The sequence below is a fragment of the Trachurus trachurus genome (genome assembly GCF_905171665.1).
Source record: "Trachurus trachurus genome assembly, chromosome: 3".
Lineage (NCBI taxonomy): Eukaryota > Metazoa > Chordata > Actinopteri > Carangiformes > Carangidae > Trachurus > Trachurus trachurus.
In genome coordinates this window covers 34,598,804-34,611,412 of record NC_139893.1, presented here as the reverse complement: position 1 = coordinate 34,611,412, position 12,609 = coordinate 34,598,804, and the positions used below count along the sequence as shown (strand labels likewise).

General features: G+C 40.1%; 2 protein-coding genes across 2 annotated transcripts; one reads left to right on the top strand and one right to left on the bottom strand.

Moving 5' to 3' along the window:
- Positions 1-1,959: 1,959 nt before the first annotated feature.
- Positions 1,960-6,939, top strand: LOC311001708 (hatching enzyme 1.2-like; the record flags this gene model as incomplete). The annotated part of the gene is made up of 7 exons (XM_083992825.1): positions 1,960-2,019; positions 3,096-3,171; positions 3,288-3,443; positions 4,799-4,919; positions 5,799-5,977; positions 6,524-6,605; positions 6,747-6,939. 7 exons carry the CDS (start codon positions 1,960-1,962, stop codon positions 6,937-6,939), a joined length of 867 nt encoding a protein of 288 aa, XP_083848951.1.
- Positions 6,940-9,340: 2,401 nt separating this feature from the next.
- fadd (Fas (tnfrsf6)-associated via death domain) lies at positions 9,341-11,486 on the bottom strand. The gene is made up of 2 exons (XM_084000534.1): positions 11,173-11,486; positions 9,341-9,865 (listed from the first exon to the last, which is right to left on the bottom strand). The coding sequence occupies exons 1-2, from the start codon at positions 11,465-11,467 to the stop codon at positions 9,591-9,593; spliced, it is 570 nt and encodes a 189-aa protein (XP_083856660.1). The 5' UTR covers positions 11,468-11,486; the 3' UTR covers positions 9,341-9,590.
- Positions 11,487-12,609: the final 1,123 nt, after the last annotated feature.

Sequence of the window (12,609 nt, the reverse complement as noted above, 5' to 3'; positions counted from 1 at the left end):
TTTGTGTTTGTGTGTGTGTGTGTGTGTGTGTGTGTGTGTGTGTGTGTGTGTGTGTGTGTGTGTGTGTGTGTGTGTGTGTGTGTGTGTGTGTGTGTGTGTGTGTCTCAATTTCACAGTGAAACAGATGTTTCAGACTCAAACATCAAGGCATCAGGATGGATCCAGTCCAAAGCACAACCAGGACAAGACCCCAAGTTTGCAGTGTGACCTCAGTCTCTTTCTAATTCCAAGGCTTTTGAATAATTTCCTGTGAGATGCAAAACATGTTTAATAGTTCAAGGTTGAAGAGTCTTTATTATCCCCGGGGGGCAAATTGTTTCACAGCAAGTAGTAAAAACATACAACAAACACATCCAAAAAACACAAACAGCCACATCCAACATTCAACATAGGTCAGTTGTCACTGTAGGAACAAATGAATCTCTCCATCTGTTCGTCTTACATCTAGGAAGCAGGTATCTGCGTCTGGACGGAAGCAACCTGAACTCTCTGTGCAAGGGGTGATCTGGGTCTGCCAGGATCAGTCTGGCTTTGGTCACTGACCTCTCCTTGTGCAGGTCGGGGAGGTCATTTAGGGCTGTGCCTGCAATTTTTCTGCACATCCTAACGATACCCACGATTTTGTTCCTATTTTTACATGTTTAAAAAAAAAAAAAAAAAAATAGGAACAATGATTATCACCTAACAATGCTCCTGCTTCGGCTTTTTAAATGTCATTTGTACAGTATGTTCCTGTTGTTTACTGGGTAGAGCATGTTTTGGTAACACTTAACAATAAGGGTCCCTTAATTACTAGTTAGTTAGTACATTATTAAGCATGAATATATATTAATGCTGAGTAATGCATACTTAATGATAACTAATTACATTATTCAACGTAATAATTTATTAACTAACTTTGAGTAGTAAACATGAATTAACTGCTTACTAATAAACTACATTGATTAATGTGTTTCCTAATCCTAAGTAATACATAATAATGATTGTTAATATATCTGTAAACAGTTAATTAATGCTTAATAATGTACTAACTAACGTTAATTAGGAGACCCTTATTGTAAGGTGTGACCATGTTTTTAATACTATTGAAGCTTCATGGATTGATGCCTCATTTTCATGGGTTGATATCTATTGTTTGTGATGTCCTCCTTACTATATCTTATCCTCTGTTCCTAGAATACTGTGAAAGTTATCATCGTTGTATTGTTGGTGCATTTTATCCCCCTTTGGTTATGGCTGATTGTATCACATGACCTGGTCACAACACCTCAGAGTGCCTCGGACCCATCAGTATTGGACTGCCTTTTACTTTTTACCACTTACTTACACCAGGACAGTCTCCTTGCTGTGTGTTTTTTATCTTCAGTTTTGAATAAACATATATTCCCAGTTAAACAACCTATTTACTATAAAACTAAACTTAAGGCCATTTATCTCAAACACTCCATGTATGTATGTGGGCATCCTTAGTCAGAGCCATCACCTCACTGATGCTCTTGTGTCTCTGTAGCTGGTTCAACATCTGAAGCTTACTCATCACACATGTCTGGGTGTTTATGTATTATGTTATAAGATATTTACTTTTTAGTTGCACAGAGAAAGGCAGCACTGTCCTCTGATGCACACACCAAACTACACACTGGAAGCAGATGTAAAGTTTCACACAGACTACAAGGACACAGCAGTTTCCATGTGCAGTGATAAAGGTGTGTTGTAGTGTGTGCCGATGTTCATGTGTTATGTTGTTTATTTGTTCTTGGAGAAGCTGAACAGTATAAAACCTCTGAGTGGGTGACAGTAGGACACTGTGAAGGTTCTCAGGTAAGAACCAACACACACTGCTCAATAATGTCTCATGGACAGAATTTTTGTTTTCTAGATTTCCTGTAAGACATTCTGTCCATTATCATCTTCTTCTTTTTTTTCTCTCTCTCTGATTATTCCAGGTCCGTTGCAACCATGTTGGTTTTCTCTTGGTCTCTTTGGGCCCTGCTGCTGGTCTCATCCTCCTGGGCTGAGGTAGAAAATCCCAGAAACCACCTCATCTCACAAACATGAAGAATACAGAAGACATACAGAATGAATATCCAAAGTGTTCATGCAGGTTCAGGTTCTGCTGCCTGTAATGTTTTAAAGTTAAGGCTACACCTCGTGTACAGAACACTCATTTCAGGGGAGAGGGGGAAAAATAATTGAAAACCAGAGGAATCAGAGTTTGAATAAATGATTAAAAAAAAGTACACACTGAAATATTAATGGTAACAACCTGATTTGAGTATTGACTTGAGTTCACAACCAGATAAAACTACAATTTTGCATGTCAAAATGTCTATAAAGATGACCCAACATGTACAAAAAAGCAGATGATGAATTAATCCTTTATATGAAAAGTTTCATTATTTTCAGTACTTTATTATTATTATTATTATTATTATTATTATTATTATTATTATTATTATTATTATTATTATTATTATTATTATTATTATTATTACTACTGTTCACAAATGTATATTCATATTATTTGCATGCTGACATTTTACCCATTAATGGAAGTGCTGGGGGAAAATACCATTATGTATCAATTACTCCCACCATAACTTTTTATTTTTTAATTAACCTGTTTTTAACTAATTTGATCTTTGTATCTTTTTTAACCTTTGTTGTGAGTACTTGTACTTATGTGTGGTTGTAGGAATGTGTGATATTATTGTGTTGGGTATGTCTGTGGTATGTAGGGATGTGTGGATCATTGTATTGCTGCTTTTATATTGGAACATGTCAGGCTTCCATAAACATTATTTCCCATTGTAGCAGCTGCAGGTTTCAGTTAGATTTGCTCTTATCAATGAACTGTTCTAACATGTTGCTCTTCTCTTCCATGTCACTCTGGATCACCACAGGAAGGTAAGAATATAAAGACTCTTTATCCAGCTTTACATCAAACTGAACTCTATCAATTGAAATGATTAAAAGGTTTAGAATGTCCTGCTGGTGTTATTCAATATCTTAAAATGCCTGTGATGTCATTACATTGATATGTATGAAATAATGGTGCATGCAGCTGATATATCTTATGTGTTGTGTGTACAGAGGTCGCTGCCATTGAGGAGGACACATCCAGGGAGCTTTCTGTTGGTGAACTGCTGGAGAGAGCCAACAGAGACCGCAGTGAGCAGGGCTTCTCCTCACCTCCACTACACCACTCTGTCCTGTTTGTTCACAACAGTGCAGATGATTCTGTGCTGCGTTTAAGACTCACCCCTACATCTGTGTTGGTTTTTCAGCCCCTGACTTTGATGAGCCCATCCTGATCGGAGGTGACATCGCCATCAAGTCTGAGGCTGACAGGAACGCTGACCCCTGCACCACCAGAGACTGCCTGTGGCAAAAGTGGAGCGACGGGAAGGTCTACATCCCTTACTACATCCAAAATCACTACTGTAAGTCTCAGCTGTGATACATGGTCACTAGTCAACTAATTTCTTCAGTGGGTTTGCAGCACATTTGTTGATAACATGTGTGTGTTCCTAATGCAGTAGGACATTTTCACTGCAGCATTCTCTTACACACCCTGACCCCAGTGGCGGATGGGTAGGCCTGGAAAAATCAAAAATCAAAAATGCTCTTTTCATTTCTAACCGGCCCGTTTCAGTTTTTGCTGGTACATACCTGGTGTCTCCCAGTAAAAATACAGTAAATGTGATAGTATGAAAACATTAAAGTGAGAAAAAAAATAGATGAGTGAAAAATGAAAACATTGTAATAATTGCTGTGACCACAGCTGGACAAAATGTGTAACTGCTGTTTATATGCAGTGGTCTGTAGGACCGCTATTGGCCGTCCAAAATGCTCAGAAATCAAGTTTGTTTCATTTTAATAAGTTGTAAGCTTCAGAAACCACCAAACACATAGGCCTATTTGTAGCCTATATTTAGGAAAGGTCACGGACTGGGAGACCTGTAGTTTTAATGTAAACCCAAACAGTCTGTGAGACAGCTGAATCCACCTGCTCAACATCGCGCAACATTAGTCAATCACATTTGTGTTCGTTTTTATTTTTTGTGTGTATTCTAAATATTCAAGAAAAAAACACACCAAAACTTTTGAAGCAAATTATATTTAAAAAATATATAGGCTATTAAAAAAAAAAAAAAAAAATCATGAATCTCAGTGATTGGGCAATCGGTCAATCTGGGTGGGCCTGTGCCCATGCAGGCCCACCCATAGCTCCGCCCCTGCCTGGCCCCCAGAGCTGCCTCTTGAGAACACACATGCAAACAGACAGCATATAAATTCAGAAAACAACCTAATCAGTTCGACAAATTGCATGCTACGAATACACACAACACTGCAACACTGCAGCAGGGCATATCCAGCAGACACTAAAGAGAGAGAGACAGAGTCAGGGAGAAAGAGTGATAGAAGAGACAGAGTGGCAAGGCCATGTGCTGCTAGTCTTGTAGGTGGACGCCGCCCTCCAATGTTAAATACAGTGACCCACCCAGAAAAACGGCTGTTGTGTTGTGATTATCTGCAGCTCATGCGCCAAACTGATGAAAATGACTTGCTGTCTGTCTGTTTGCATCTGATTTCTTATGTTGTGGTGCACTGACCTCTATGGGCCACTGTAGGTATTAATGATTAATTGATCGATGTAAATATTTCCTTCCACGGTGCACAACCTGTCTTCAATGAAAGTGTAGCATATAGGGACCAGAGGTAGTAAATAGTAAGTATAGTAGTACTGTACGGTGGTATCACAGACCTTCTCATCCCACCCTGTCTGTCCTACCAGCCTCCAGAGAGGTGGCCATCATCACCCGTGGACTGGAGTCCTTCTCCTCAATTTCCTGCATCCGTTTCAGACCCTACCAGAATGGTGATCATGAATATCTGAGTATCGAGTCCAGGGACGGGTAAGAGTCTGGTCCTGAGTTCACTACAGAGTCACCCCACAGGAGCTCTTCTTCTTTTTGGGCCACCAGTTGTCACCTTTTACAAACCTGTGGCTTTTAACACAACATCTGTCTTGTAGCCTGTGGGTTTAAGGCACCTCCTCCCTTTCAGTCATGATCTTCGGTGACCACACAAAGTTCAGGCTTTAAAGGGATAGTTCAACATTTTGGCAAATTGGCCCATTGCCATAATCCCTATAGTCATAGCAGTAGGTTTGTTACCTTTATTTGTCAGTGCGAGCTATTTTTAGAACGGCGGAGCAGAGTCGCGAGCTGCTCAGAGCTACACTATGGAGGCTAAGGGAATTTCTTGGTTTCCCTCATCAAAATCATCAAATACACAATCCAACAACTCCAAAACGCTCTGGTGGACAAGTTGTGACCTGCACATTCACCACGCTATGAGATAGTAACAGAACATTACCAGACAGAGTTGTTTTAGAGGTAAATACAGAGTCTGTTTGCTGAAAAACTGTCCCTGAAGGCAACACACATCAGCGGTTTTGTATGAATTTACCTCTAAAACGACTCTGTTCCGTTATTATCTCATAGCGTGGTGAATGTGCAGGTCACAAATTGTCCACTACAGCGTTTTGGAGTTATTGGATTGTGTATTTGATGAGTTTGATGAGGGAAACCAAGGAATTCCATTAGCCTCTGTAACGTAGCTCTCAGCAGCCTGTCGCTTCGCCGTGGACCAATTTGCAAAAATGTTGAACTATCCCTTTAACGTGACTAGTTTATTTTGACATACAGTATGTGAACATGTTTGGTTGAGAGCAGCAAATCTAGTTAATCATTTCTAGCTTTCAACACATGGCTTCATGTCTGTCTCCACAGCTGCTACTCATACGTAGGTCGTCGGGGCGGCGCTCAGACCGTCTCTCTGAGCCGTCAGGGATGTCTCTACCACAGCACTGTCCAGCACGAACTGCTCCATGCCCTCGGCTTCAACCACGAGCAGACCCGCTCTGACAGGGACAGCTACATCCAGGTGTACTGGAACAACATCATTGATGGTTAGAAACTTTCACCGCATGACTTTAATACTTGTCAAATCTTGTAGTTTGCTTCTGTGACCCTAACCCTAAACCCAAACTGGGTTTCATTACCCAAAATGCAAATCAACCATGGACACTTATTAGGGTGTGCTATGCTATTTATGGTTAAGTGTATCAGGGCCGTTGCTAGGAATTCTGGGCCCCCTGAAGGAATACTAAAGTGGGCCCCTGCCCCCTGACTTTTCTACTTTTTTTCTTGGACTACGTATGTATTATCATTTTTCATTTAGCCTACTTTGTTTTGATGCTAATGCAGCATTACTATGAGTATTAGTCAGGGTCTTATCCAGAATAATTCAGTCATACAAAGATTAGACTACTGGGGTTTTTTGTGGGCCCTACTGGGCGCTGGGCCCCTAGAATTATCACCACCTTTCTCCCCTATACAACGGCCCTGAAGTGTATAGCGCACATCCTGAATAAATACTGATTCTTTGATTCTCTAATTGAGCTTCAGTTCAACTGTGTGTGATTTAACATTGATATTTTCTATCATATCTGCAGGCATGGATTACAACTTTTACAAGATTGACACTCTGAACCAGGGAACTCCTTATGACTACAACTCTGTCATGCAGTATGAGAGGTATCATGGATAACTTCATATCTGTGTCATTAATCAACTTTGATTTTCCTTTCATCATCTTTCACATTCCTTGCACTCCAGACTACACCACCAAACACCTAACCTCATCTGCCTTGTACTGTGGCATCTGTGATTCTCCAGGTACGCCTTCTCCAAGAACAACCGTCCCACCATGGTGCCCATCCCCAACAGCAATGTGTCCTTTGGCCAGGCCACACAGATGAGCAGGAATGACATTGACAGGCTGAACAGGCTGTACAAGTGCTGTAAGTACTTTGGGACAGGCTACATCACACAGGTCAAATCACACATAGCCACTGTCAATCCCTCCTGATTCTTGGTGACTCTCTCTTCCAATGTGAGCACTTTAAGTTACAAACAGGTATTGTACTGTGTATGTGGCACACCGTGATGTCACATCACAATGACTGAAGTGACAGTCACACAGCAAGCATCTACCAGTCCAACCTTTCTGTCTCCTAATGACATGCATTTCCTCCACAGAGGCTGCACCTGACCTTTGACCTGCTGCATGGATGACATCAGAGCTGTTCAGAAGGCTTTCAGTCAGCTCGGACAGTCCTGTATCAATAAATGTGCAAACTTCAACCAAAAAGCTGACTGCTGTTCAATGAAAGGCATTTGATAATAATAATAATCAGCTCCCATCAGGAAATAAAGCCACAGCCAGTTCACTTGGAGCTACAGTCAGCAGACAGTTAGCTTAGCTTAGCATAAAGACTGTAAACAAGGGGAAGCAGCTAGCCTGGCACTGTGCAACAGTTACAGTGCACACAGACTAACATGTTCAGTCTATTTGTGCCCTAAATAAAACAGAGTGCTGTTGATTTCCCAAAACATCAAACTAATACACATCATCTACATTCACTCGTCAACTGACTGGACGCTGATAGAAAGCACTGCTACTTCTTCTACTACATCATTTTCACATTTTAAAGCAGTTATAGATAGAGCTCTGACTTCTGTTACAACAATACCATCCTTCCCTTTATGGGATTGATGGCATGAGATCATACAGAGTGAGTGAAAACACCACATGTATCTATACAATCTGCATTTTAATATAAAATATTTATCTTACATGGGTTGATATTTCTGACATACACAACTCACAAGAAGTCTGGGATATTGGGCTTTTGGATGAAATTTCAGAATGCACCTAAATGGACTATAACCTTTACAGGTGAATTTACTGTAATTTGACCCTCTCTAAACTTTTGAATGCACATGTCCAACTTTTGCAAATGGTTTTCTCAAGACTCGAACCCTTCGTGGCTCCAGATGGAACGTGGTATTGTTTTCCCTTACAAATTGGAAGACTTTGTGGTTTACCCTCCAGATACTCCAAATCAAAATGTGGCCCTATATAATTGCCCACTCTATACAGATCTGGCATCAAGTGGAGGAATTAGGTAACTGGGAGATGCAGTGGCACACTCAGACACCAATCTTTCCAAATAATTTACTATTGGAGAGGAAACCAATTATTTACCTTCATGGTCTAATTCTGGTATCCACATTCTATCTCATGCAGAGGACTAAGTCATACAGTATGAGGATCTGAAGAGCACATTTAATTTACCCAGATCATCCTTTTACTTGTATCTACAATTGAGAAATCAATCTGCTCATGGAGTTCCATGTAATATTTATCTTCCTGAAGATCCACTTCTTAAGCTTTTAGGTATTGAATCTAAATGGTATCCACTCTATACCAAAAATGCAAGAAGCTAAAAGTCATACATCGGGGGTGACCAAAGTATGGAGAAACATTAAAGTTACAGTACGTCATGGAATTTCAATTATCAAATGATCCATTACAAATGTATCTCACCCCCCAGAAACATTGTCAACTTCACCTCTGCTGCACTCCCATTTGCCCCTTGTGTAATTGTAGACAAATAGGAATTTATTTTCATATGATGTGGCAATTTCCGGATGTGGAGTTTTTTTGGTCTCAAGTAACATCCCTGATGGGAGATATAATTGGGGTCAGCATACCGTGTAACCCAATTGTTTTGCTGTTAAATGATGACTCTCAATTACTGCTTAAGTTCACTCAGAGCAGACTACTGTTTTTAGGCCTGACAGCAGCAAAAAAAAATGCTAATATCGAAGTGGAAACTGCCACACGCACTCAATATCTCTCAATGGACTGCCCTATTGTATGACATTATTTCTCTACTCTCTAATAGGGCTATAGCAAGCAATATTGAGGTTCTGTCTAGGGCAAGAAGGCTAGACTTAAGCTACATAGATGAAACTGGTTGGTCAATAAGGTTTAGTCTCCCACATATGTATGGAGATATCAATGTGTATAAAGATATGATAACTTGATCACAAAAAAAAGTCCAACTGTTCACATGACATGCTGTTCTCTAACAAGGTGATGAACCACAAACATTACAACAAGTGTCTGATCCATAAATGAGTGTCATCAGCAGGTTGAACACAGACACAGAGAGACTTGAAGAGTCACAGAAAGACACACTGACACATTGACATGTTTTGTTGTGCTATACCCACCACTGTTGTTAGCTTTTGTTTCAATAATACATTACCATTCCATACTTAAATGCGCAACTTTCATGATATAATATATCACTGTAGCATGAACTTTTAAAATTTTCCATAAATTTCCCTAACTTTTTGTGAGTAGTGTATATAACTGTGTTCATCACTTGACCAAGGTCACCATGAGATACCATGTAAACTAAATTTCATAATCTTTATTTGATAAATCTATGTTTTCATTCTTAGATAAAAAGCATGAAAAATGAGCAGGATGTGTGATCACTGGCTGCTTCATGTTTGACCACATTCAGGGATGTCAGTTTATTCACCCCAACAAACATGATTTCTTTTGTTTCCTTTTGCATAGTTTCAAAAATATATGGTCTGATTTCTGGTTTTCATTGATAGATGATCTCATCTGATCTGATCTGTGGGTCCTCATCATCTCATTCATTTACAGTCCTTCAGTTTGTCCTCCACTTTATCAGCAGTCAGGTTTAACTGACAGAGTCTCAGAGCATTTGTCAGTTGCTCCACTCGAGCTTCTGCTCCTTGTCTCCTCCTCCACTCCTTCAGCAGCTCCCGCACCGTCTCCTCCAGGTCTGTGGGATGCCTCGTGCTGATGGAGTCCAGAGTGACCTCTTTTAATCCAAGTTTGCGGCCGAGTTTACGCCAATTCCGTCCCAGATTGTCTGCGATCACGTCTGTGGCGATGTCAAGTTTTGCTGGGAAGGGAGACATTGAGGGTTTAGGGGAAAAAAAATAAAACATAACTATTTAACATCTGCCTGAATGGACCAATTTGGGAATATATGCTGCCTTCATGTGCTATGGTACAGATGGTATTTTCCACTTGCGACCTGGTATTTACCAGTGCTCATGTGCTTTTGTTGTTGTACAGAGAAAATAAAGATGGTGGACACACAGATTCAGACTTGTTACTTGGGTAAAATCATAGATATACACGTGCGACATCTACATGTATATATCTATGGGGTAAAACAATCTTGGATTGCCTAGTTCATCTCTTACAGCAAGAAGATGAATTTTCAAAACTCAAACGGTAAATATTAATATTCATGGAGATTTAGCACTGGCTATTTGGCTATCTTTTTAAAAGCGTTTTTTACTGTACATGCACGCATACATAAAGTGAATAGCTGCTAACTGTTTTCTAAAGGCTTGCCTTGCTTACCATTAACGAATCTTGCGATGCTCGCCGCCATGTTGAAAAGGTCAAAGGTTATTCTCATCTCGGCAACTCGGGCATCAAAAAATTCTACGAGTTGCCCAGTGGAAAATACCACATGAGAGGGTGTTCATGTGCACTTTTCAAGTCGTCTTTTGGTATTTACCATAATTACCATTGCACATGAAGGCAGCAATAGTCCCTGTTTTCACTGTGTTTTATTCTCCTAAATCACACTAATGTAACTTCACAAAGCAAAGTTGCTATGGCTGACAACTTCCTGCACAGATTATAAAAAGAACACTGAGAGATAAATGAATAGGCTACAAATTAAATAATAATGGATTTGGCTCTCTTAATTGTGTTCTCCGGAGTGGATCTGTATAATAAGCTTTGTGTTCTCCACCCAGTGACATCCAACTTTCAAACAGCTGCATCAGGAAACTCCATCATTATCTGTGAATTGTATAGAGCCTTAACACTTTGCTACAATGTCAAGTGTTGGCTACAGGCTTCAGCTTCCTGTTTTCAAATCACTTTGTCTTGTGTTAGAATGTGTCTTTGACCTTGCATTAGTACACATTGTTTAAACTTGTAGCCTAATTACAAACACACACACGCAGGCACCATAGGGCAGGCACGCACACTCCCTGATTTCCCTTCATGCATTGCAGCTTGCGTCAGAATTCACTTCCAGTTCACTTCCTGTATCAGTGATATCAGCACACCTGTGTCACGACAAACAAATCATCTTCTTGCCCTTACTTTAGTATTAATATTACTATTATTCTGACTTGATAACCCCCCACACACACCCGCTCCCTCCTCATATCCTCCTCCTACCTCTCTCGGGTTCGTCCGGCTGCTCTCGGCTCTCTCCGGACTCTCCGTCCAGCAGCAGGTCTGACAGGTCCGGTCTGTGGATCTCCCTGAGCAGCTGGCACAGATAGTCGGTGTTGTCGGCGCTCAGTTTGCCTCTCTCCATCAGGAACTGGAACAGCGCGGACCCGGTTTTGATCTTCTCCATGTCCTTCTTCCCGATGTCGTCTCGACACAGGAACTTGATGCCGTCCAGCTGATCTTGGGACAGCTGGCCCGAGATCTTCAGTAAAACGGGTTTAATGTCTCGGGAGCTCATGACTCTGACAGACTGAACCTCGATCTGATCTCAACTTTGAGTCTGAACTAGGAAACACTTCGCTTTTACTTTCACTTCCGTTTCTGTCAAAGGCTTCCCAGACTGCATGGTCCTGACCCCAGACCAGTAGTCAGTTCAGCTTTTGTTTTCAACATGTTCAGTGTTAGACAGTTAGACAGGGCTATCACTTTGTCATTTTGGACTTAGATGTAGGCCTACTATAACTGCACAAACACCTCTCCACCTTCTGTGTTGTAATAGCAGAGTTATGCTGTTATGGGCAAATACATTTGAAAATACACTGGGAAATACAGAGCATTGGGAAATAAATATGGCCTTATAAGAAGTCTAGATAAAAAAGAAAGAAAAGAAAAGGTGGAATATAAAAATAAATAAAAGTTCCTTGAAATATAACACACTATTAAAATAATAAGGTATTTACTTTTTTATTTATAGACTTATTTTTTGAGTCACTTAGTTTACTATGTTTTACTTAATTCATTTGTTTCAGGATTTATTGCATATTTGTATTTATTTAGGCTACTGTTGATTTAAATTAGAGCAGAATAACCACTGTTAACTCCAAGATTTTCATAGACACACTGGAATCACCTGTCCACAGCTCTTGTCAGGTCACATCCATCTATATCATGTGTCATGTAGGCTAATATATAAACCATTTGTTTGAAATTGTGTCAAAACAGACCTTGACCTTGACCAAATTCAAACCAGTTAACCTTGATTCCAAGTGAACGTTTGTGATAACTTTATTAAAATTCCCTCAGCGGCTTACTTAGCCTACTTGTGTTTTGCTACATTAAGAGTAATACACACTATACCCTGTGTTTATATCCTGCCTGAATCCAATGTAATGGTGCCATTAAAGAATGAAATACTGATAGGCCTATTGATAATACACATAGTTATATCATGTTTGACTGAGCTTATATTCATCAGTTGATCTTATTACAGTTGTGATCACAAACCGTCTCCACCTCCTGACACTCACAACTGAGTCCAGGTTTAAGATGAATTTGAATCATGGCTTTTGTTCATACCACTCTAATATTGCTGTTGTTGCTTTTCCACAAAAGTTCACTTTACATGTTGTTGCCACAAAAAAATCACAACAAAAAAAAACA